At 47.2% G+C, this 25,410-nt stretch overlaps 1 protein-coding gene across 1 annotated transcript in view; it reads left to right on the top strand.

The window, feature by feature from the left end:
• BLK (BLK proto-oncogene, Src family tyrosine kinase) overlaps nucleotides 1–25,410 on the top strand; it is a 45,835-nt gene that overhangs the window by 4,655 nt on the left and 15,770 nt on the right. The window contains exons 2-6 of the mRNA XM_071742191.1: nucleotides 10,560–10,662; nucleotides 12,646–12,694; nucleotides 18,736–18,829; nucleotides 20,495–20,593; nucleotides 22,483–22,586. Coding sequence (XP_071598292.1) covers nucleotides 10,561–10,662; nucleotides 12,646–12,694; nucleotides 18,736–18,829; nucleotides 20,495–20,593; nucleotides 22,483–22,586 — 448 coding nt within the window. The 5' untranslated portion in view covers nucleotide 10,560. The remainder of the gene's footprint in view (nucleotides 1–10,559; nucleotides 10,663–12,645; nucleotides 12,695–18,735; nucleotides 18,830–20,494; nucleotides 20,594–22,482; nucleotides 22,587–25,410) is intronic.

Genomic DNA, 25,410 nt, shown 5'->3' with positions numbered 1-25,410 from the left:
TTGTGAACACACCTCGAGTACTGTGTCCAGTTCTGGGCCCCTCAGCTCAGGAAGGATATCGAGGTCCTGGAGCAGGTCCAAAGGAGGGCAACCAGGCTGGTGAAGGGACTCGAGCACAGGCCCTATGAGGAGAGGCTGAGGGAGCTGGGGGTGTTGAGGCTGGAGAAGAGGAGGCTCAGGGGAGACCTCATCACTCTCTCCAACTCCCTGAAAGGAGGTTGGAGCCAGGGGGGGGTTGGGCTCTTTTCCCAGGCAACTCTCAGCAAGACAAGAGGGCACAAGAGGTCTCAAGTTGTGCCAGGGGAGGTTTAGGTTGGACATTAGAAAGAATTTCTTTCTGGAGAGGGTGATCAGGCATTGGAATGGGCTGCCCAGGGAAGGGGTGGATTCTCCATCCCTGGAGATATTTCAAAAGAGCCTGGATGTGGCACTCAGTGCCATGGGCTGGGAACCACGGGGGGAGTGGATCAAGGGTTGGACTTGATGATCTCTGAGGTCCCTTCCAACCCGGCTAATTCTATGATTCTATGAAGGAGCATCAGGTCACACCAGGTCCTCATAAGAAGATACTTTACTTCTCCATAAAGCCCTGTGCTGGGAAAGGCAAACTTTGACAAAATCCATGTTTATGTCAATAGTTGGTGATGGTGAATGGCTTGGACACATGAAAACCTGGGGCAGAACATCTCAAAATACGTGACTTGGAGGATGATGCTTGAAAAGGGGGCTTTGAATCGAGGTTAAATTTGGTCTGTGGAAAAATCAAGGCATCACCCACAATATGTGATGGAAGAAAGGAGAACTAAGGCCATCCTAAGCAAATGGAGAAATTGATATAAATTCTTAACTTGACTTTTATCTCAAGAGTTTTTCCTGTCTGTCTCTTACGTGTTTGGCGTCCACCATTTTAGAAGCACAAGAAGACTTCAGCTGCTTGAGACATTAATATAAAAACCTTGCACTTATTCCTTTTTTCCAGAGAAATATGTCAGTAAGTTTAGTGGTTTAGTGACAGAACCTTTTTAAAGGTGGTGATTTCTCATGGAATACTTTTTTTTTTTATTTTTTTATCCCTCAAAATTTTGGTGGAAAAGGGGGAAAAAAGTTGTGTGCAAATGATTCTGTGGGCTGTTAGTGAATAACATGAGCACATTAGTGAGTATGGGCACTGGCAAAGCAAGACACTTGAAAAATAAGATTTCTTCTGGCTTTGATGCAATAGAATTAGACCAGATCAAAGATGAAGTAACCTGAAAGTGGATCAGCCCCCTCACTTCTGTACCATAAGTAATAACTTCTGAAATAGACCTGGCTGAAATGTTTGGCCTTGTTTGGCCACATTTCTGCCTCCTCCAAGCATCATAGGGAAGTTTATTCTTTTAATTCTGAAAGTCAACCTCACCTTCTAATTTTGAACAAGGGATGAAAAAAACGGTGTTTGTTCTTTTTTTCTCTACAAGCATCAAAAGGGAAATCCAGATTGGATGGGGCTTGGAGCAACCTGGTTTGAAAGGTGTTCCTGCCAATGGAAGGATGGTTGGAATTAGTTGATCTTTAAGGGTCCCTTCCAACCCAAACCATTCTTTTATTCCATGAAGAAGAAAAAGAGAAAAAGTCACTTTCTCCCTTCAAAAAGACTTTTTCTAACTGTGGCCAGAAAAAAAAAAAAAATCTCTTTGTGGTCCCCACTATGAGAATATGCTCCAGTCACCATCAGCCAAAGCCATTGCTGTGTTTTCATCCCAATCCCTCATCCCAACCCTGAAATGCCCATGGGATTCAACCATAAAAAATCAATAATGGAACACGAAGGAGCCCCTCAGCACCCTGCCCTTGGGGTGGTCTTCTAGCAGGGGCTTCACAAGGTGTCCATGTCTGAACATCACCCCAAACATGGTGATGTCTTGTGGTGAATAAATCAGGGGGAAAGAGACAGCAGAGACCCCCCCAGTGGGCAGTGCAAGCTGAGCTATCAAGTTAGACCTTCCTAAGTACACTCCAGGAGCTCCACAGGATGGAAACCATGAAGGGTTTGGATGCAGGCACCTAATTTTGAAGGGTGAGCCCAGATGGTGCCTATTTTAGTAGCTGAGGTGTTGCCTCAGAGAGCTCAGAAAGTGTAAGTGCCCAAAATGGAGGCTGCAGGGCTGGTTCCAGTGCATCAGCATCTTCCAGGAGTAACCACAGGTTGCACTGAAAAAGCTTTCAGACTGCTGGAGGAATGGAAACAGGGAGATTCAGATGGTAAATTTAGGTTACTCATTCTTAACAGGGAAAGGAAAAACACCACCCAGCCATGAAAACAGCACCTGGAGGGAATGAGATACCCATCTTTCACAGCAGCAGTATAGGGGAGCATCCCAGAGGGAGAGCTGGAAGAGAAGATGTCTTCATCCTTCTTGGTAGTCTCAGATCAAAACTGGTGTAATTTCAGCAGCATACACCTTAGCAGGGACACTTTTGGTTCGTAGTGACCTGACTAAAAGGCAGTGGGATGGCAGAAGGAGGATGTGCAGTGTGCCACCAGTGTTGGTGTCTGGCTGTGGGGTCACCTTGGTTGGGTGCAGATCATCCTTCTCCATGTCCTGTGGAGTGGGAAATCCTAGGGACCTTTCTTAGGGCATCTGTCTCATGGGTGGGACTTGTGGTGTTCATGCTCATCTGCAAAATCTGCCCTCAAGGCTGCACACTCATCTAGGGGTCTAAAGAGGTACTGGAGAACATCTGGGAACTGATGAATGAAAACAGAGTGGAAAGCACTACCAGACAGACCCTGCTCAGCTGAGTGAGCTTCTAGCCTGCTCTTTCAGGTCAGGGAAGTGGGGGCAGGTGGAACCCATCCAGAGGGACCCAGGAGATGTGTATGAGAGACCTTCTCTCTTTTTTAGTGCCCTTTTCCACATACTTTCTCAGCGGTCTCCATCCAGTTGCATCCAGAGGACATCCCTGGGCTGTCACTTTGTTATTTCTGGTGAAGCTCATTGCAAGAGGTCACTCTCTGCTTGGGCTTCTTGGCTCCAGGACTCATCTCATGTTTATGAGTTGCCCAGCCTGGAGGATGGGGAGGAGACTCGGGGATGAAAAGATCTTCACTGGGTGTTTCCCAGGTATTTAAGGTGACCCTTTAAATACCAAAACCACCTCCCTGGGGGGTGATAGGCAGACAACACTATATCTAATCCTTTTAAAAATGTTTACTTATTGCTTCTGAGCTGCTTGAGCCTCGGCCATCACTGGAAAGGACTTTGGAGCAGCTCAGCTGCAACTGCTGAGTTTCCCCCCAACCCCTGACAGCATCAGGAGTGTGTCCCAAATCACAAACAGGTTTCCCCAGGATGTCTTGGCTGCCACTGTTTTACATCTAAGCCTTTGCTGCACATCGTGGTAGCTCCTCCTTCCTACATCAGTGGTGGATGGCAAGGAGGTTTCTAAAAAAGCAACTTCTCTTTTCTTAGGAATAGGAAGTGGAGTCTAGAAAAGAGCAGGCAGGTACCTCAGAGCTTCTCTCCACCAAAGGATGAGGCCCTGCTCTAAAGCTCAAAGCTCTCCAACTAACTCTGAAGCTCTCCTCTCTTTCTCCAGCCCTAACCCACCCACCTACACCTTTCTTCCCTCTCCCTTGCTCATAGCTGCAGGAGAACTGAGAAGGCAAAATGCAAATGGGTGAGGGAGGAGTCTGCTGAATCCTGCAAGGGTTTCCTCATCTCTGTAGTTCCTGGAAAGGAGCAAATGGAAGGCAGACCTGGCTGAGGGGTGAGAGGTGTCTGGCCTGGTTGTCTCTTTGTGCTGGAGGCTCATCAAAAATGAGAGGCATGGTGTCACCCCTCAGCACCTGCCAGACCCTCCTCATGGCCCAGGAAGCCTGGCAGCCCCCCGAGGGTTTCCTTCCTTTGCCAGAAGCACAGAGTGGTTGCAGAACCAAGGGTGATGCCCATGTCATGAGTCCCACCTGGGTTTAACAAGAAGGGAATTTCACAGCCCCATGAGGGATGCTTGGGCATCAGACATCTGCACCTGGAGCAGCTGCTCCCATCTCAGCTCAGGAAGGAGATTGAGGTGCTGGAGCAGGTCCAGAGAAGAGCAAGGAGGCTGTGAAGGGATCCAGCACAAGTGCTGTGAGGAAGGGCTGAGGGAGCTGGAGGTTTTCAGGCTGGAGAAGAGGAGGCTCAGGGGAGACCTCATCACTCTCTCCAACTCCCTGAAAGGAGGTTGGAGCCAGGGGGGGTCAGGCTCTGCTCCCAGGCAGCTCTCAGCATGGTCTTAAGCTCTGCCAGGGGAGAGTTAGGTTGGATATTAGGGATAAATTCTTTCCAGAGAGGGTGATCAGGAATTGGAATGGCCTGCCCAGGGAGGGGGTGGATTCTCCATCCCTGGAGGTTTTTAAGAAGAGACTGAATGTGACACTCAGTGCCATGGGCTGGGAACCACGGGGGGAGTGGATCAAGGGTTGGGCTTGATGATCCCAGGTCCTTTCCAAAGGGGTGTGTTTTGTAGGGGATCTCCCTGCAAGAGGGGAGATTTAGATGAGATCTTGGGAAGAAATTCTTTCCTGTGAGGGTGTTGAACCCCTGGCCCAGGTTTCCCAGAGAAGCTGTGGCTGCCCCATCTCTGGCAGTGTCTCAGCCCAGGTTGGATGGGGCTTGGAGCACCCTGGGCTGGTGGGAGGTGTCCCTGCGGTGGGAGTTGGAATGAGATGATCTTTAAGGTCCCTTCCAGTCCAAACCAGTCTGGGATTCTGTGATCTCATTATGTTGTCAGCCACCCTCATCTTGTCCTGGGGTTTTATGGTTGGTTAAGGTCTTTTGCCTTGACCTCAGCTTAGATCTGCTCCATGAAGCCTTTCCTCCTGTAAACAGCATCACCAGCATCTGGGTGACCTTTAGGTTGTACAGCACACTGTGGGGATGTCAGCTTGTGTTTGTCCTACTCAGTGAGAGCAGCTGAAGAGCAAACCATCTGAGGTCATTCCGGCCTCCAGGTGGTAGAGACCCAAAGCCCCTTCCCTCCTGCTGCCCCTTCGAATGCAAAAACGACGCCGTGCAGCTTCCCAGAGTTTCACAGAGTGGTTTTCTGGGAGGTTTTGTCTCTGCAACAGCTTAAACAAACACACTGAGAGCACCCTGGAGAAATCAGCCCTTTATGAGCCTTACAGGAAGCCTCAGGAGGCTGTGAAAACAAATCTTGCTTCTTATAAAACATTGTTGTGTAAGACAAAAATTATCAGAGGGTTGGAACAGCTCTGCTCTGGAGCCAGGATGGGAGAGTTGGGGATGTTCAGCCTGGAGAAGAGAAGGCTCCAGGGAGACCTTAGAGCACCTCCCAGTGCCTGAAGGGGCTCCAGGAAAGCTGGGGAAGGACTTTGGAGAAAGGGATGGAGGGATGGGATGAGGGGGAATTATTTCAAACTGGAAGAGGAGAGACTGAGATGAGATATTAGGAAGAAATTCTCTGCTATGAGGATGGGAAGACCCTGGTCCAGGTTGCCCAGAGAGGTTGTAGATGCCCCATCCCTGGAAACATTCCAGGTCAGGTTGGATGGGGCTCTGAGCATCCTGATTTGGTTGAAGGGGTCCCTGCTTACTGCAGGGGGGTTGGACAAGGTGACCTTTAAAGGCCTCTTGGATTTAGCTCTTAAGATGGAGGTGTTTCAGTCTCCACAATGAACCTGCTGAGGCAGAATGAGAAAGTCACTTCCAGAGAGTCACCCACAAGTTCCTGTCCAGGTTTTCATTCATTAGGCCCCTCTGCTAGAGCTGAGTAGTTTGACAGAGGGTTGGGGCTCACTGGAACACACTGCTTTTCATCTTAAAAAAAAAACAAACCATTTTTTTTTAAATCAGAGGGAGGAAAGATCATTGCAAATGTAGCTTTTTCACCTGTTTCCTAAAATGTGGTGGTTTGTAACATGCAAGCACAACCCGTTCATGGACATCATGGCTGTTTTTATTGACTGTTGTTAATAGGCTGTGGGTTTGTGTCATTTTCTTGTGGTTTCTTGCTTTCCTCACTGCTATTTTCATTGGTCACGTTGCCTGGAAGGTGCAAATCCCACCCCCTCCCCTCCCCCCCACTGTATGATCATTTTTATATCCAAAATAGAGCAAGGGATCCTTGGGGGGAAGAGAAGAGTCAGTTCTGACACAAAGACCTGATTAAAAAAAGAAAGCCCATTAAAAGCATGTGCAAAATCAGGCTGCACCTGCAGTCAGGGGGGGGGGAGGGTGTGTAACATTCCAAGCAGTCAATCCCATGGATGGTGTGGACACAGTGGGAGCCAGAGGTCTCTAACAGAAATATTCTTCAAGGCCCCTCAGCCCCATGGAGCATCTGTCATGGGTGGGACCAGGGGCTCGTCCATCCTCAGGCCGTGCCTCCAGGAGCAGCTCCGTAGGAAGCAGGCAAGTAGGGAACATCCCACCCTCACCTCCATCCCCCTGAGATGGGGGGGGGGGGAGAAGCCTAGAAGGCTTTTCTCTGTCCCTTTCCTCTGTCCCACCCCTTTTTCATGTGATGCTCCCCCTTGCCTGTTTTTTGTTTTGTTGTTTTTGTTTTTTTCCATCCCCCAAACCTGTGGGGTAGTGGGGGGTGGTAGGGCACTACCCAGTGGTGGCTGCTAAGATCCAGCCCCAAGGGGTGGTTTGCAGGGATGCTCTTCCCTTGGTTTGCTGCAAAAAAGGAGAGGAGGACAAAGAAGAACCAGGTGTGCACATCCTGGTACTCCCACCCTCCCCTCCTCCCCCAGGGCTTACTGGGGAAGAGGAGGTATTTATGTGGGGGAAACCTGGCTGGAGCTGGACACAGCTGTGATGAGTCAGGGAAGAGCTCAGCTTCTCTTTCAGACATGGTTTTCCAAGTGCTTGGGGATGTTCAGGTGGGGATCTGCATCTTTCCCTACAGCCCTTTGCATCATCTGAGGATGGTGGGAGGGACCACGAGACCCAACCCAAGGAGGTGGTTTCTGGTATCACTGAATGCTGAAGCACCAGGCTGCCACCAGCTTTGTTGGTCCTCATGGGACATGGCTAACAATAAATGTTGCCCCCTTTGCTGGAAAATGGCAGCCACCAAGAGGCAAGAGCTCCAGGAAGATGCTCTGCCCAGGCAGAAATGCTGGGGGGGTCATATGTAGCAGTGTGGAAGGACATCCCAGCCTTCTCCTCATGTCCTCAGGGCTCTGAGGGACAGATCACCCCACATCCCTGCAGACCATGGTGATGTTCCCACAAGACCCTGTAAAACAGCAAATGGGTTTTGGCCAAGCAAGTAAGGATTGTGCCCACTTCCATGGTATTTAGACCTCAGAGAATCATAGAATGGGTTGGGTTGGAAAGGACCTTAAAGCTCATCCAGTTCCAACCCCCCTGCATGGGCAGGGACACCTCCCCCAGCCCAGGGTGCTCCAAGCCCCATCCAACCTGGGCTGAGACACTGCCAGGGATGGGGCAGCCACAGCTTCTCTGGGAAACCTGGCACAGGGGCTCAACACCCTCACAGGAAAGAATTTCTTCCCAAGATCTCATCTAAATCTCCCCTCTTTCCCTTCACCTGCTGGGGCAGCCACAGCTGCCTTGGGCAACCTGTTCCAGAGGTTGCCCAAGGTTCTCCTGATACAAGTTCTCCTGTGTCTGTAGAGGATTTCTCCTTTCTGCACTCCAGCTTGCCCATAGCTCATCTACATGTCTGGCTGACAACTTCCTTTGGCAGCAGATAGCTTTGAGTTGATATCTGGGTTGAAATTCCAGCCACTGCAGAAATTGCTCTTGAGCAATGAGGTTTCATGATCATAAAATTCATGGAACGAATCATAGAATCATGTGTTGGAAGGGACCTTAAAGCTCATCCAGTTCCAACCCCCTGCATGGTCAGGGACACCTCCCCCAGCCCAGGGTGCTCCAAGCCCCATCCAACCTGGGCTGAGACACTGCCAGGGATGGGGCAGCCACAGCTTCTAGAATAGCTATTAAATAAAGTCTAGAATTATTAAATTATGGGATGCAAAGTGGGTTGGTTTCAGCAATTCTTTATGGAAAGGGGAGGACACACAAAGAGAAACTCAACCTTTCAAACCCTTCATGCTTGTCTTTATCTGCATTTTCAAAGTAATTTTTTTTAGGTTTTTTTTATGCCATTTCCTTCTAAAATGGGCTTTATTTGAAAACAACAACAAACGAACAAACAAACACTTTCTGAAGTTTTAAAATTAAGAGAAATATCCAATCTTGGCCAACTATAAAAATGTTTGTGTGGACCCACTCTAGAATCTGGGTGAAAAAGGAGGTAATTTTGTGATTTCACCAAGCTTGGGTTTTTTTTGAAGCAGAACACTATTGGCTAGCTCAGGGCTTGCTCAGCGTTTAACTTATTTTTCCATGACACAACTTCAGAGGGGTGAGGCAAATAAAAAGCCAAGACTTCTGCTTTTCTGCTGGCTTCTGTCTTGCTTTTTGCCTGTGCCCACCCACCCAATCCCAAGGCTGTTTGTCTGTGTCCTCCACATCCCTGGTACAGAAGACATCACCCCATTCACATCAGGAACAACTTTTGAGTTCTCTTGCTCTGGTAACAAGAGAAAAACAGTCAGAAGAAGCCATCCAACCACAGGAGATGGTTTGCCCATGGCCCAGGGCTGCTTTCCAGAGATAAGATGGGCAAGAAGCCCATGTTTGCAGCACTAGCTTAGCCCAGTTACCTTCACCCTCCCCTGAAGTCCTATTCAGCCCTGTTCTGTTTGCTTCAGCCCACCTCAAACACAGCTGCAAGAAAGGTTTCCAAACCCTGTGGTCAGTAAAGATTTATGTCCATCCCTCCTGGACCTTGGGCATCCTGAAGTTCCAGGTTTAGCTTGATGGGTTGCTCCTGTAGGGCATGTTCTTGAATCCTCTTTGAAGACAGGGGAGTGACAGGACCTTTAGTCATATTCTCTCCTCTCCACCATCAAGATGTTGTCCAAATGCCACCAAAAACATTGCTGGAGCAGGGTCTTGTGGTGGGGTCTTCAGAAGACCTCCTCCTTGGCCTACTGATGTGGGAACATCTGTACATGCATCCAGCTCTTCCTACCTAAAAAGTCACCTCAACCAAAGGTTGGGAAAACCTTTTGTTGTCCTCCAACATGGGACACAACATGATTTATAGGTTCTAAATGAGCATCCATCCTCCCTGAGACCTTCATGTCGATCCCACACATGTTCAGAACTCAAATTTACACAGACCTCACCATCCTCGTACCTATTGACTTCTTCAGCAAATGCTTGCTTGATCCTTTCAGGAAGGATCAAATATTTTTACTACATCAAATATTTTTACTCAAAGCTCATCAGGACTAATTTTCTCTAAAACTTTTCAAATCTGCGGAAAATTTTTGCATTGCCTTCAAAGTTTTTTGTTCCATTTTGATTTCCTGTTCCTTTAAAAAGAACTTGTTTTATAAATCTTTTTTTTTAACTTGAGTAAAGTCGAGGAAAGAAGTTTCCCCACACCCAGCTATTAAAAATAAACAAACAATTTTAGATGTGAAAAGATGTAAATTCATGAAAAACAACTTTCCTGCTTTTCTGAGTTACTGCTTTCTCCCTGGAGCTCTTTTCTACTGGGAACAACAAAACAAAACAAAACAAAACAAAACAAAACAAAACAAAACAACAAAGAAAAAATAAACCCCCAAAACGTCTGGGAAACCTATCAGTGACTTTTCTCAAAGCATTTTTTATGAAACTAATTTTATAAAACCTTTATCAGAAGCAAAACCACTGTGGAACAATGTGTACTCAACTCAGCCACGTATTTTTGGGGAGCAAAGAAAAGAAATAAATTCCTCTTTAAAAAAAATGAAAACTTCTCCAGCTGTGGGCTGGGAACTGACCAGCAGCTCTCCACATCTGACCACATCTGCCTGTGGGGTTATTTTGGGATTTTTTAACACCTGCCTGCCTGAAGGATGCTTGGGTGGCTGCTGGAGGCTGCAGAGGACACCAGGAGAGCACAAGGTGTGGATTTTGTAAAAACTGTGAATACCCAGAGCTGTGCTAACATCTTGTGTGTCTGGGTGGGGAAAGGTGACCTTTGTGGGAGGCTTTTTGCTGGTTTTATTTCCCACCCATGCTGGGACATACTGGTAGATGTCAAAGTGAGACCTAAAACTTGGCATCACCCAGCCTTGACTTAAAATGTTACCTTGCAGTTCCCTGGGTGAAAAGGGAACTCCAGGTGACCTCATGCCAGCTGGGAGTCTCCACACTGGAGAGAGGACATATCCAAAGCAGACATTTTTGCAGATAATCTCTTCTGGTGATTTATTGTGTCTGTCTGAGCCTCACCTGCAAAGTGTGAACCACCAGATTTCTGTGGGAACAGGAACTGTGGGATTCCCAAGGTCCAAGTTAGTAGGAGGACTGCAGATGGGATGATTTTAGACTCTTCTCTCCACTGTCCCATCAGCCCTGCGTTCTCATCTTCTCCAAATGATTCTTCAGGACTGAGAAGGTTGTTTTGTCCCTCAGTGCCTATCCCTTTCCCCAAGAGCAATCTCCTTCAAAAGTAATTTCTGGTCTTCCTTTCAGGATGGGGTTGCTTGGGAGCAAAAATCAGCTGCTGTCCAGTGAGAAATATCCTTCTGGAAGCAACCCAAAACCCAAGAGTAAGCCTCCCCCTGCCCCACCCAAGGTAAGCCTGAAGTTTTGTGTCCTTTTGGGGTCCTCCACAGCTCTGTTAGTGTCTGGAGTGATGGAGGTATTACTTGTGTGTGCCAGCAGGAACTTGGGAAGCTCTGTTTGCTAAAACTTGTCCACCAGCTGGGAAATGTTATTCAAAGAGCAGAAAAAAATGTTTATGCAGCACTTGGACGCAAGTGATGGATATCAGGAAGAAAAGGTTTGGATATTAGGAAGAAATTCTTGACTGTGAGGGTGGTGAGACACTGGCTTCCCCATCCCTGGAAGTGTTGAAAACCAGGTTGGATGGGGCTTGGAGCAACCTGGCCTAGTGGAAAGTGTCCCTGTCTATGGCATGGGGTTGGAATTAGAGGGTGCTTAAGGTCCCTTCCAATCCGAAGCATCCTATAATTCTGTAAATCCTGGGAGCTGATCTCCATACCTTTTAGGGCTGATGCCCTCAGGACTCTGCAACCCAAGCTGATGTTTCTGACTTGCAAACTGGCCAAAGATGGTTCAATTTCAGGCTCAGGTTCACAGCTGCAAGCCACAAAGGAACCTTGATCATTAGGGAGCTCAAGGCATTCACTCAAGAAGGTCAAGAGCCAAACTGTGTCAGGGTGGGCTGAGGATCAGGACCACTGAGCATCTGCTGCTCCCTTTGAATTTCTATGGCTTCTGCTTGCATGGACACAGATCATTAAGGCACTGGGTTGGGATTTAGGAGACCTCAGATGACCAGCCCTTTGTTTAAAGATCAAAAATCAATTTATCTGCGTGTTGCTGTATTTTCTTGCCCTTGTCACCACTGCAGCCACCAGCAGCCAGAGCAAGAGAAACTCAGGGTGCAATTGTCATGTGAAAACCACCTTGGCTCTTGAGCTCTGAGCCTTGCCTATCATTGCTTTGATGACAGGTGGAGATGTTTTTCACTCCTTTAGTTTCATTTCTGAGCTCTCCCATGGTCATGAAGTCAAATTTTCATGACAGCAGATGACAGATTTACCAAGATGTTCTTCTCCTAAATTTCCTCCTCTCCAGCTCAGTGGGGAGGAGCTGCTATCAGTCTAAATACAATATCACCCAATCACCTTCTGACACTTATTTTCTTTTGCCATGGGCACTAAGCTTCCACATGTCAAGGGAAGCCCATTTTTCATTTAAATTAGAAAGGATAAAGAGTGAGCAGCTCTCCCACCCCACACTGCTACTAAAGAGAAGCAAAAGGGGGGTGTGGACAGAGAGCACTGCATGGTTTTAAATCAACATCTGTGGCTTTGCTCCTTTTTGAGCAAAAATACCTTGAAGTGGTTAAACACCCCCTGTAGTAACGAGGTCCCTTGGACTGCCCACAGGGCTGGTGTTTGAAGTTGGGTAGAAGCCAACAGAGCCCACTTGGCCTTTTCCATGCCCACAAAACAAGGTGGTTACATCCAAGCTGCTGGCTAGGAGTGGTCCATGGATAAATGGCCACTCTAAGGGTCTGGGACCATGCCCACATTTTAAAAGTCTGCCTAGAGGAGTTGCAGGACCCCTCTGCTGGTTGATTTGCTAATATAGTTGCTGCCTACACATTTTTAACACATCCCTGAGCAAATGCTCTTAAATGAACTTTGGTGCAGCTGTGGCAAAGAGTATTCTCAGCTTTCTGCTCCCAAAAATATTGAAATTGTCATTTCTCCATGGGACCATTCATGTCTCATCCCCCATTGACCTGAAAGCTGGCACCAGGGTAGAAGAAGAGTTAGTCTAAAGGAATGGGTAGCAGATTGATGCTTTTATTCTGAAGGGAGCCAAGAATTATTCAAGCTGAGGTTAAGACAGCTTTGAACACGTCATGGCAAACCATATTGAAGCCATCATGATGCACACAGAGCCAGATATAGGGGTTGGTGACTTACTATGAAGTTCCTGTGAAGGTAAGAGCAGGTCCTCAGGTCCTGCAGTGAAGTAATAAATACCTTCTTTTTTTTTTTTCTTTCTATTTCTACCAAAGGGCAGGCAATTTATCAGCATCCCTCATCTAAACCAAGCCTCTGTACAAGGTAAGGTTCTCAGCTCAGCTGCTGTTTTCTTCACCTACCCCTGGGGCTTTGCAAGGTGCTGGTGACCCAGATGAAAATCTTGAGAAAGAAACCATCACTCTGCAGTGGTTTCTGGAGGGGAGTTTACCAGTCTATTTTTGGGAAGATTCAGTCCATATCACTGGTTGTAGCTGCCAATTTCCCCTATTCATCAAAGAAATAAAGAGGTAAAAACACTCCTCCTCCACTGGTTGAGCAAAGTGAGAGTTGAGACATCAACTGCCTGAGATTTCTTTGTTGGCACAAGCTGTGGTTTCCAGCCCACTGAAAATTTCTGAGGTAGCAGGCATTAGAGAGCCCAGAGAGACTAAAAAGAGTGAGGAGAAAGGACAGAAACATAAAATCAGGATGCAAAAAGGTCTGTTTGGAGTCTGTTGCCTTCACCCACCCTTGAAATTATCTGCAGGCTGCAGATGGTATCTGGGAGATAATTCTCTCTTATCAGGAGACAATCCTCTGCTACCTCTGCCCAGCTTCTATATATTTCTGTCAAGGAAATGTTGCAGATGAGGGATGGAGAGAGAGCTAGAGAGAATTAGAAGAGGGCAAAACCAGAGGAAGCTTGGAAGAAAGCAGTCAGCAGCATGCAGAAGTTCTTCAAAGGTGAAGGAGTAGAGGAGAGAGGGAAGGATGAGGGAAGGAAAAAGCTGGGTGACAAATAAACAAGCTGGGTGGAATGATGGAGCTGAGTCTTCTTAGGTCTTAGGGATGATGATGGATGCTCTCTGCCATGGGGCAGACAGAGAAACTCCTCCTGTGTCAAAATGTTCTTCAGAATTTGTATTATTTATTTATATGTATTATTTATTTATGGAGATGAAATTCATAGGAGGTGCAGCTCTTCAACCATGTGGATCAGGGTGCATTTCTCTGGACATACTGATCTGCCAGGAACTGTGGGGTTTTTTGCAAAATTGTTTTCATGGGACATTTTAGAGTGGCCTTGCTCTTCTACCAACCAAACGTGTCCCATTTTCGTGGGGTTTTATCTCACTCTGGTCAGAAGCACAACAGAAGCACAACAGAAGCCATCTTCAGGGAGGAAGCTTTTACTTCTGCTTCATGCCTGAAGGCAGAAGTGGAACAATGCAAAAAAAGAAAAAAAATGCATGAAATACCATTATAGCCATTTTCAGGTCTCAAAAATATTTTTGTTTATTAGGTTCAGTTCCAGTTTTGGAGGAATATTCACCCTGACAGCCTGGGGAACTTCTTATTTTTCTCTACCAGGGCCTGAGTTTTCAGAGCTGATGCTGTGACTGACTCTGTCCTGAGAGGCAAAATGGGCTGATAGGAACCATGCAAGATATTTGAAATATCTGAGAGCTTCTCATGAATGAAGGCAATTCAAGGGAATTGATGGAGGAAGCACAAAATCCAGAGAATTCAATCATCTATAAAAAAATCAAAGAGCTTAATTAAATCCTGTGGGAGCACTTCAATCAGGCAAAATTATTGACTGTGGAAGTGTAGGATGTAAAGTAAAATCAAGCTCTTTATCTTTAATGTGTTCTCTTTTTTGTGGTTTAATTTTATTTTTTGTTTTTGCATTCCTTGCATTTTGATTTTTTTTTTATATTTTTTTTCCTGATCTCAGTGATGCTCAACATGCTTCAGCTTCCAGCTTTCTCACTGCTGCCTCAGGAATATTTTATTCTGAGTTTGTTTTTTTTTTAATTAACAAAACCTTAATGTGTCCCAATATTATTTAGCTAAATTAACACAAAGGCTGGCAAGGAGTGGGTACCTCTGGACTGGACTGCAGTGTTGGCAGCATCTCCAATCCACTTTTGCCATGGGATGGGTTCTCCCTGGTTCATGATGTGGTGCCCAAGCACTCGTGATGTCTTTAAGGTTGGCTCTATAGCTCTACATGGTCCAAATTTACCTTTAATTCTGCACTTCCAAAGCCTCCAGCACAGCAAAGCCTTGGTGGTCCTCAAGCACAGCAGCTCCATTTCTATTCCCTTGATTTTGGTACCACTGGTGGTACTAAATCCAGAGCTAATATCACAGCTGGATTTTAGTACCACTGCTGGAGAGAGCTGGTTTTTCCAGGTGTGTTCCCAGGACAGTGGTGGAGTCACCACCCCTGGAGGCATATAAAAGGCATTTGGACCTGGTCCTTTAGGACATGGTTTAGTAGTTAGACAATGGTGTTGGTCAAAGGTTGGACTGGATGAGCTTGGAGGTCTCTTCCAACCTAAAGCATTTTGTGATTCTGTGGTTCTGTTTGCCCTCAGGATTTAAATCAACCTGTGAATGCACAAAGAATTCCTCTCTCTGTGAAGCTCCTTCTCTGATTGAGGAATCACAACTTCCCACAGCTCATTTCACCTGCTTTTGGCCAACCACAGTATGATCAGGACTGACTTTCAGGGGTGGAAGTTAAGGATGCTCTGGAAATTGAGTTTTTTCTGAAGCATCTCAAAAGATCAGCATCAAAACCCTTGTGTATGGATTCGAGAAATAAAAACTTCTCATAGAAAATGGGCATCACTAGGGGAAAGTGAGAGGGGGAAGGAAGATTAGAGGAATTCTGCTTCTTCCCAGAGCAGGTTTAGGTTAGAGATGAGAAGAAGCTTCTTCCATGAAAGGGTTATCAAACACTGGAATAGGCTGCCCAGGGAGGTGGTTGAATCAGCATCCCTGGAGGTGTTTAAAAGCCCTATAGATGTGGTGTTGTGGGACATGGTTTAGCTCTGGACTTGGTAGAGTTAGGTTAGTGCTTGGACTCAATGATCTTAAAGGTCTTTTCCAACCAAAATGATTCCATGATTCTGAATTGCCCAAAGTGTTCTGATTTCCAGCTGGCCCTGAATTTCCTAACAAGTCCCAAGAAAGTCCCAGATTTGGGTCTGGTATGATTTTATGAGGCAAGAAATGATCTGCACAAAACATTCACTGTCTCAAAACATGAGGCAGAAAAATTGCCAGAAAGAGCTTTCTCAGCACAAGCCTGGATGTCCCAGGAGACACATCCCATGCTGTCACACCTGAGCTTACTGCCCAGCTGGGAGATGCAGCAGTCCCAGCTCAGTCTCTTCCATCTCCACCAGTGGGATCTAATGGTGTTCTCCTTGGTGACAGCAGAAACAAGGCTGGTGTGCCACCAGCACAGAATCACAGGGTCATAGAATATTAGGGGTTGGAAGGGATCTTTAGAGCTCATCCAGTCCAACCCCTCAGCCTCAGCAGGATCCCCCAGGGCAGGACACACAGAACACATCCAGGGGGGTTGGAAAGGCTCCAGAGCAGGAGACTCCACAACCTCTCTGGGCAGCCTGGGCCAGGGCTCCCTCACCCTCACACTCTAGAAGTTTCTCCTCATGTTGAGTTGCCATGTGCCCCATGAGCATCCTACCCAAGCTCTAAACCAATTTATTACCCTCTGGAGGTCCATGGCTCAGTCTCAGAGCAGCTCCATAACCATTGGGTGCCTGTAAAGATGTTCCATTCATGATGAGTGCAGAGTGCTGGATTCATTTATCTTCAGCCATTGAGCTGGCTCTCAGCCTATGCAAACCCAGCTGGTACCAAACTTCCCTGACAGCATCTCTGAGCCAAGATGTCTTTGGCTCACAACCAAAGTCCCCAGGCTGCTAGGATCATCTGTAAAGCAGTCACTCCTAGCAGCCCCGACGGGTGCTGGAGAGTCACTCATGATCAAATGGGCCAAGAAAGTGTTTTCAGTGCTGTTTCTGAGTGGGATGACAGAGTCAGAGACAGCAAGAGCCACTTTCATCACGAGACAAAGAGTCTCTCTGGCTTGAGCAGAGAGAGCTTTTCTTCTGACTCACTCAAGTGGGCAGCACTTCCCAACACAGACCTCTGAGACAGACCTGGACAGACTGGAGGGTTGGGCTGATTCCAATGGGATGAGGTTCAACACGGCCAAGTGCTGGGTCCTGCACTTTGGCCACAACAACCCCATGGGGAGCTCCAGGCTGGGGACAGAATGGCAGAAAGGGACCTGGGAGTCTGGATTGCCAGGAAGCTGAAGAGGAGCCAGCAGTGTGCCCAGGTAGCCAAGAAGGCCAATGGCATCCTGGGCTGTGTCAGGAAGAGCGTGGCCAGCAGGTCCAGGGAAGGGATTCTGCCCCTGTGCTCAGCCCTGGGGAGGCCACAGCTTGAGTCCTGTGTCCAGTTCTGGGCCCCTCAGCTCAGGAAGGAGCTTGAGGTGCTGGAGCAGGTCCAGAGAAGAGCAAGGAGGCTGTGAAGGGATCCAGCACAAGTGCTGTGAGGAAGGGCTGAGGGAGCTGGGGGTGTTGAGGCTGGAGAAGAGGAGGCTCAGGGGAGACCTCATCACTCTCTCCAACTCCCTGAAAGGAGGTTGGAGCCAGGGGGGGGTTGGGCTCTTTTCCCAGGCAACTCTCAGCAAGACAAGAGGGCACAAGAGGTCTCAAGTTGTGCCAGGGGAGGTTTAGGTTGGACATTAGAAAGAATTTCTTTCTGGAGAGGGTGATCAGGCATTGGAATGGGCTGCCCAGGGAAGTAGCGGATTCTCCATCCCTGGGGATTTTTAAGAAGAGCCTGGATGTGGCACTCAGTGCCATGGGCTGGGAACCACGGGGGGAGTGGATCAAGGGCTGGACTTGATGATCCCAGAGGTCCTTTCCAACCCGGATGATTCTGTGATTCTGTGAGAAGGGGTAAGAGATGATGGTGATATTTTCTCAGCACACAAAACCTCTCCATCCAAGAGCCGTGTTTGCTTTTTCTTGCTCCGTCTCTTTGGTTTTGGTTTCATTTATTTTTGCCTCGGTCACGTCCTTCAAGACCAAAACTTCATCTTTAACTTTTATTTTCTGGGACATGCAGCCACTCTGTGCTTGGAGATGTTTCCACCTTTCCTTCTATGTGTCAAAACAAAAAGTGAAAGCACTGCCTTGTTTTACTTCCAAGAGGAGCAGGAGGGTGCCTGGGGATGAACACAGCCCTTGTGGACACCTCACAGGAGGCACATGCCCAGAAACTTCATATCACTGAAGCTTCCTAGTCATTTTTTCAAGGAGTTTTGGTGCTTTGCTTATGCCAAACACTTTCAGATCCCTCAAGGGAAAGCCCTCAAACCCTCAAGGTATTTGAAGACTATTTTAAGGCCATTTCAAAGCCTTGGGACTGATCACCCTTTACTTCATTCATAAGAGAGAGTGAGAGTGTACTGAAACTTCTCCTGGAGCTCCAAGTTCCTCCTCACAAGCCCAGGTGGAACTGTTGAGGACTTTGGGTTACAAAACTCCATTCCCTCCCACGCTGACCCTGGTTCTGCTCCCTCCTTTCCCATATATCAACAGCAGAGCAGCAGCCAGGCCTTGCACAGACACAGCCCATGTTGCCCCGGAGACAGGTTACCTGTGATGACAAAGGGCCAGTATGGCTCTCTTGATGGTGGCATTATCTGAAAAGGTCACACAGAGACTGTGGTTTGACAGTTTCTTTTGAAAAATGCTATTTATAGATTGTCCATCACTCACGGTGCATTAATTAGGCTGTGTGGAAGCCAAAATAGTTCTACAGCAGGTGGTTTCCTTTTACCTTTTTCTTTTTACTCTTTTTCTTCTCCTTTCTATTCTTCTTTTCCTTTTCCTTTTCCTTTTCCTTTTCCTTTTCCTTTTCCTTTTCCTTTTCCTTTTCCTTTTCTTTTTCCTTTTCCTTTCCCTTTCCCTTTTCCTTTTCCTTTTCCTTTCCCTTTCCCTTTTCCTTTTCCTTTTCCTTTCCCTTTTCCCTTTTCCTTTTCCTTTCCCTTTTTCTCTGTTTCCTTTTTCTTTTTTTTTAGGAAGAAATTCTTCACCATGAGGGTAGTGAGTCCCTGGTTGCCCAGGTTTCCCAAGGAAGCTGTGGCTGCCCCATCCCTGGCAGTGTCTCAGCCCAGGTTGGATGGGGCTTGGAGCACCCTGGGCTGGGGGAGGTGTCCCTGCCCATGGCAAAGGAGTTGGAACTGGATGATCTTTAAGGTCTCTTCCAACCCAAACCATTCTGTGACTCTATGACTCTTTCAGATGACTTCATAGTGATTGCACTGTATGATTTTCCTGCCTCAAGTGACCGTGACCTGCAGCTGGTCAAGGGGGAGAAACTCCAAGTCCTCTCCAAGTAAGTGCCCTGCTGCCAGAGGGAGGTTCAAAGTTTGGCATGGTGAGGTGAGGAAATTTGGGACCTTGGGGTCAGCCACCAAGTTTGCAGCTCAAAAGAGCTGAGTCTGTGTCCTACCATTGCTCCAGGTGACCCTGGGTGCCATCTTCTCTCTGCCAGATGGTGAAGGTGACATTTCCAGGGGTGGATATTTGTCCCTGCCTGGATACTCCTGGGACCTTCTGGTGTGGGTAGGGAAGAGAAGTAACATAAATAAGTGAGCTCCTGACTTGTATTTTGTGCTGATCATGCTTCTGCAAAGGATGTGGGTTGGGTGTAGTCAGAGGAAAGGACAGAGTCAAGCCAGAGAGGCTCATGGTTTCATCTCACCTTCTTCTGAAACTCATGAGAGGAGGGGCTGGCAGTCCATCTGCTCAGTTGTTTAGCTTTGTAAACCTTCTCCATCCTTATCCTCCCTGTTGAGGTGGCCTCCAGAGGTGACATTTCTCACCCAGATGGCATGGGCTGGAACCCAGGGGACAAGGGAGCTGGGTGGACGTGGCTTTTGGTGGCTGACTCAGTGCTAGGAGAGCAAAGCAGTGGAGTGTCTGGCAGACAAAGGGAGGAGAAGAAAGAAGGAGCCCTGGTGTCCCTACACAAGAGACAAACCCACAATGACACAGATTTCTCTCCTCTCACGTGGGGCACGTAGCAGAGGTCTGGCTCTGTGGTTACTCTGCCCTTTGCAGTCATGAAAAGAGGCTCTCACCTCCAGAAGTCCCTGAGGCCAAATAACAGATGCTCTCTATTAATCCCCTTCCCCTCCCTGATAAAGAAAGGAGAGAGAATAAGGGAGAGAGACTGATGGGTTGGAAACTAAACTACACAGCTTTAATGAAACAGTAATGATAAAAAGGAAAAATTACTAAATCTATACAAATATACAGGAAAATTGATCCCACATTCCTCCCCCCTTTCCCCCAGTAACTCTCCCATCCCCACTGAGGCTGCAGGGCAGCCCTGGGAAAGTCCAGGCTGGAATCCTGGGGTCAGCAGCAGTTGGGAGCTGGAGGCAGGAACACACAGATTCAGGCTGGCATGGATCAGGAGCACAGGCAGAGGAAGGGATGGAATCCTCCCAGGATGCCAAAACAAACAGGGAGAGGGGAAGAAGGGGAAGCAGGAAGGGGTTTGACCCTGGTGATCCCTCAAATTTATCCTGAGTATGAGGTGTATGGGATGGAATACTCTGTTTGGTCAAGTTTGGCCATTTATCTTGTCTGTTCCTCCCTTAGGGAGGGTTTCAGGTGGAACCTCTTTACTCCTTTTCTCCTTCCAGAGGGCAAAATGTTGCTCAGAGCTGAGCAGTTCCTTGGTTCTGCAGCCCATTCTCCAGCTGTAACTATAACCATGGAGTGGGATCAGTCCCAGCAGCAGCCACTGCCTGAGAAACTTGCTGTTCATTTCAGCAAGTGCAGCTCCTGACAAGAGACTGAGCTGGAAGCAAAAGCACAAGACAGAAAATCATCTTTATCCTGACCCAAACCAGGACAACCTGTGGGATGGATTAGGGAGTGTAGTTTTTGTAGTGCTCAAAGCCCCCAAACCCATGATGTTTCCTCTGCCTAAGCTATTCACGAAAGCTTCTCCAGGCAGCCCAGTTTTTTTCTTCTGCTTGTTTTGCAGTGAGGGGGACTGGTGGCTGGCAAAATCCCTCAGCAGTGGGAGGAAAGGTTACATCCCCAGTAACTTCGTTGCACAAGTGGACAGTTTGGAAGAGGAAAAGTAAGTGTGAAAGCTTCTGAAGGAGCTCAGGTTCTCAACAAGCTCCAGGGACAGCTTTTCCTTGATGCCAGAAGGGGGTCACAGTTGGGATGGATGGCCAAAGGTCTTTTGGTCTTTTGGTCATACCCAACAGTTCTGCCCAAAAGAAGTTTAAAGGACCATGAGGGTGTGGAGCAGGGAGGATGAGGTTGCTATGGGCAAAGTCTCCTTTTCCATTGATTGCACCAACCACAGAAAACAAGGATTTGGGTGGAATGAACATCAAAGTTTTTGCCCTGCTAAATGAGCAGTGCCAGGGATTATCCTCTGGGTCAGTCCCACCTCCCTGCACAGTGTTCAACCTCCTCAGCCTCCAAGTCTTGTGTGAGAACTGGGTCTGGGGATCATGATGCATTGATCCAGGTCTTTGGTGTCCCATGGATCATGCCAACAGCTGACTGGGGCAGACACCGAGTGCCAGAGCCCAGCCCCACAGCCTGGTGCTCTTTGTTTCATTAGCCCAGAGGCAGCCCTCATGTTGGAGTCCCTGCAAAGAGGATGCCAAAAGAGTTTATTATAATAATTACTATTATAACAATTACTACAAGTAATTGTAGAATTACTATAATACAAGCAGAATAAGAAATTCATAAAATGTCAGGTTGGAAGGGACCTCAAGCCTCACCTGCTCCAACCCTTCTAATATTATTTTTTATCTGAGATGTCTCAGCATCCCATCTCAGCATCCCCACTGAGACTCCAAGCTTCCCAAAGTGGGGGAATCCACCACTTCTGGGAGACCATTCCAATCTCTGGCTGTCCTCAGAGGGAAAATTTTTTCTCTTGTGTCCAATCAGAATCTCCCCAGGAGCAACTTGTGCCCATTGCCCCTTGGCTTGTCCCTGGCACTCCTTGTCCATAGGGAGTCTCCATCTTCTTTGTAGCCCCCTTTAAGTACTGGAACATGGTCATAAGGTCTCCCCTAGGCTTTCTCAAGGCTGAACAGACCTGGTTTGCTCAGCCTCTCCTTGTACAGCAGGTGCTCCAGTCCTCTGAGCATCCTCATGGCTCTTTCCTGGACCATCTCCAGCCTGTCCACATCCTTTCTGTAGAACAAGAACCAAAACTGAAAACAAAATTCTACCAAAATGAAAGCAGAATTGGTTGCATGACTTACTCACCTCTATGGCATTCAGCTACAAATTATAAATGTCTCTGGAAATGTCCAAAACCCACTTGGATGTCATCTTGTGCAACCTACTCCAGGTGACCCTGCTCTCCAGAGGTCCCTTCCAGCCCCTGGCATGTTGTGATTCTGTCAAACCCTTCTTGCAGAAAGACCTTAGAGGGACCCAAGCATCACTGAACCCAGCAAATATTTAACATCACACAGAAATATCTTTGAGACAGAGATGCTCTTTGTATCCAAAGGGTACATTTAAATATCTATGGGCACTTTATGCTCAGCCTCTAGCCCATGGGTCTGATTTATCTGGTCACTGCTCAGGGTTTACTCACTTTCCAGGTCCCTGTGTGTCCCCAAGGCTGTGATGTGGCTGAGCTTGCACCTCTTTTGTGTAAGGGGTGCTGTGCAAACCATCTACTCTCTGCTCTGGCTGAACTGCTAGGCTGTGAGACAATCCCAAAATGACCAACATCTGGTGTTAATCTACAGAAAACAGACTATTCCTGGTGCCTTCCAGCAGATAAAAAAACCTATTTGCTGATAAAAATAACCCACAGTTTCAAAGTGTAATAGTAAAAAAAAAAGAAAATTAAAAAAATTAAGTAACTGGAAAGAAATGTCTCTTTTCCTTTCTTTTAGGTTTTCCTTTTCAAATGTCGATTTCTCCTTTTTTCCCCCCTTTTTTAATTTCCTTTTTTTTTTAATTATTTTTTTTATTTCCCAGGTGGTATTTTAGAACTCTGAGCAGAAAAGATGCTGAACGGCTGCTGTTGTCTTCTGGTAACAAAGTTGGCTCTTTCCTTGTCCGAGAGAGTGAAACCAGCAAAGGTGAGATCCATGGAGCAAGGGTAATTCCTTGTTATTCCCTTATAATTGTTATTATCCAGAGCTGAGCTGCAGAGTTCACCTGTGTCAGTGTTTCTTGGGTCTGGATGGGAAAAATAACACTTCAAAGCTCAGCTGAGCTGCAGAGCTGAGGAAGTGGAAGGTAAAGATTTGTTCCTGATGCTACAACCCTGTGTAGTTTGGGCAGTACTAAGGGTGACTTTCTTCAGATTCATGGCAGAGATGTAGGAAAAGAGAGAAGCAGAAAATATTTTCCTAAAGAATAGGTAGGGGGTTCTTTTCCTTTTCTCCCAGAGGGGAGAAAGAAGAATGGAAAAATCTCTATTTTTTGGCAAATGGAGGTTCTCTTATGCACTCTGGTAGCTATTTCTCCTCCTTGCAGGAGAAACATGGAGAATTTTGGGGAAAAAAAATATATTTTGGCAAAATGTTTTCCAAGAGGAAATATGTTTTCCTGAAAGTGTGTAGCAGGGAGCATTGATGCAAACCAGGACTTTTGGAAGGAGTTTGGCTGGAGCTGGAAAAGTTGACTTCCTCCACTTTCCTTCCCTATGAAGATGTCTGCCTTTTCAAGGAATGATCCTGTCAGGATGGGAAGGACAAGGAATTGTGGTCACTTTTCTTTGGCAGTTCATCTGCTTCCAGCCCACCTGCATGGGCAGGGACTCCTCCTCCTGGACCAGGTTGCTCCAACCTGACCTTCCCCACTTCCAGGGATGGAGCAGACACAGTTTCCCTGGGCCACCCTCCTGGAATCAGAGGAGATGAGGAGTCCTGCCATCTGTCTGGCTCTGCTTAACATTTTTCCCTTGCTGCTGTCACCAGGAAAAGGCAGAATTGAAGCTTTTCAGCCTTAGTGCTTTGTCATTATCCTGCAGCTCCCACGGGGACAGTCCCCAGCCCTGGTGAGTGACAGGGAAAGCTCTGCCATGCTCCAGCAAACTCAACTCTGGCTTGGGGTGAAATAGAGTCATTAGCTTTAATGACAGGATCAGTATAAATGTTGGGAGGAGGCAGCTGATGGATTGGCCTGGAGGGTGCTCTGCTGTCACAGCTGTGTTCTGCACATCAGTGGTTTGAGAGATGCAAAGAGGTTTAAAGGGTCAGTGGGGTCTGGGAGAGAAATCCTGCAAGAGTGTGGGCATTTTGGGTGCAACCATGCTAGCAAACAGAGCAGATCCCTCTTCTCATCTGAAAAACAAAAGACATTTTTTCCATGTCTTTCTTTTACAAGAAAGATATGGAGGTGCTGGAGCCTGTCCAGAGAAGGGCCAGGAGGATGATCAGAGGGTTGAAGCACCTCTGGTATGGGGACAGACTGAGAGAGTTGGGGTTATTCAGGCTGGAGAGGAGAAGGCTCTGAGGAGACCTTAGTGTGGCCTTCCAGTATCTGAAGGGGCTACAAGAAAGCTGGGGAGGGACTTTTTAGGATGTCAGGGAGTGACAGGACATGGGGGAATGGATTCAAACTAGAGGAGGGGAGGTTTAGATTGGAAGTTAGGAAGAAGTTCTTCCCCATGAGGGTGGTGAGACCCTGGCACAGGTTGCCCAGAGAGGTGGTGGAAGCCCCATCAATCCCTGGAAGTTTTTAAGGCCAGGCTGGAGAGGGCTCTGAGCAACCTGATCTGGTGGGAGGTGTCCCTGCCCATGGCAGGGGGGTTGGAATGAGATGAGATAGATGAGATGAGATGAGATGAGATGAGATGAGATGAGATGAGATGAGATGAGATGAGATGAGATGAGATGAGATGAGATGATGAGATGAGATGATCTTAAAGGTCCCTTCCAACCCTGAAAATTGGGTGGTGGGGGCTGGTGGAGCACTGTGGACACAAACTCTACCAACACCTCTGCCACCTATCAGGGACCAAAGATCACTCCCTGGGCAAGACACCCGTAGCTACACAGTGACCTTTGGTCAGTGAGACATGGATGGCAAGAATGAGCCACTCTTTTTCCTTCCCTTGAGTTTTTCATTGCCATATTGGAGAAGATTTGGGGCTCTTTCTCAGATGTTCAGCTGCTGGACTGATAGAGCCAAAAAGGACTTCTGAGTTTGCCTTCTGCCTGATACTCATTGTGCAGGAATGAGTTGCAGAAGAGCATCCTCTGTTGAGAAGGAACCCACCACTCCAGGGCTATGTATTTCCAGTCTGGAAGTTCCCTGGCTCTGAATTTCAACCAAGAGGTTTTCCATGAACATTATACCACCATAACTCCTAGTCTGGTCTCTGCAGAAAGTACAACATTTAGCTCTTGGAAAGAGTGTAAGCTCTTCCTTGTAAAGATTTACAATCACTGCAACAGGGTAAATATCCATGGGATGGTTTTCTATGGTCACTTTCTAAAATTCTAAGTGGTTCCAAGCTGAAGAGTAAAGAACTGCTGGGGCTGTGATGGAGAAACCCCAGCCAGGGTTATGTGTTAGTTTTTAACATACAGAGCTTTGCCTTTTCAAACATTAAAAAGGGCAAACTACCAACCCAGGTGACGTGTGAGACCTTTCACAGCCCAGAAGGCTTCTGACAATTTACTCTGGAAATATGATCCAGCCAAAAAATGGGGAAAAAAAAACCCAACAAACACTCCAAAGCTGTATTGAAATTTACACTGACAGAGCCTGGGAGTTGCTGCTCTGTAGCAACATCTAGTGATGGTTTTGTGCACACACACACGCACAAAAAAAAACCCAAAAACCCAAAACCCAAAAAGTGGGTTTAGATTATAAACCCACTGCTGCAGGTTGATTAGACTCAATGACCTTGAAGATCCTTTCCAACCATGATGATTCCATGATTTTAAGGAG

Source organism: Heliangelus exortis, chromosome 3 (assembly GCF_036169615.1).
Source record: "Heliangelus exortis chromosome 3, bHelExo1.hap1, whole genome shotgun sequence".
Taxonomy (NCBI): domain Eukaryota; kingdom Metazoa; phylum Chordata; class Aves; order Apodiformes; family Trochilidae; genus Heliangelus; species Heliangelus exortis.
Note: the sequence above shows the minus strand (reverse complement) of the source record. Positions and strands in the feature narration are given on the sequence as shown.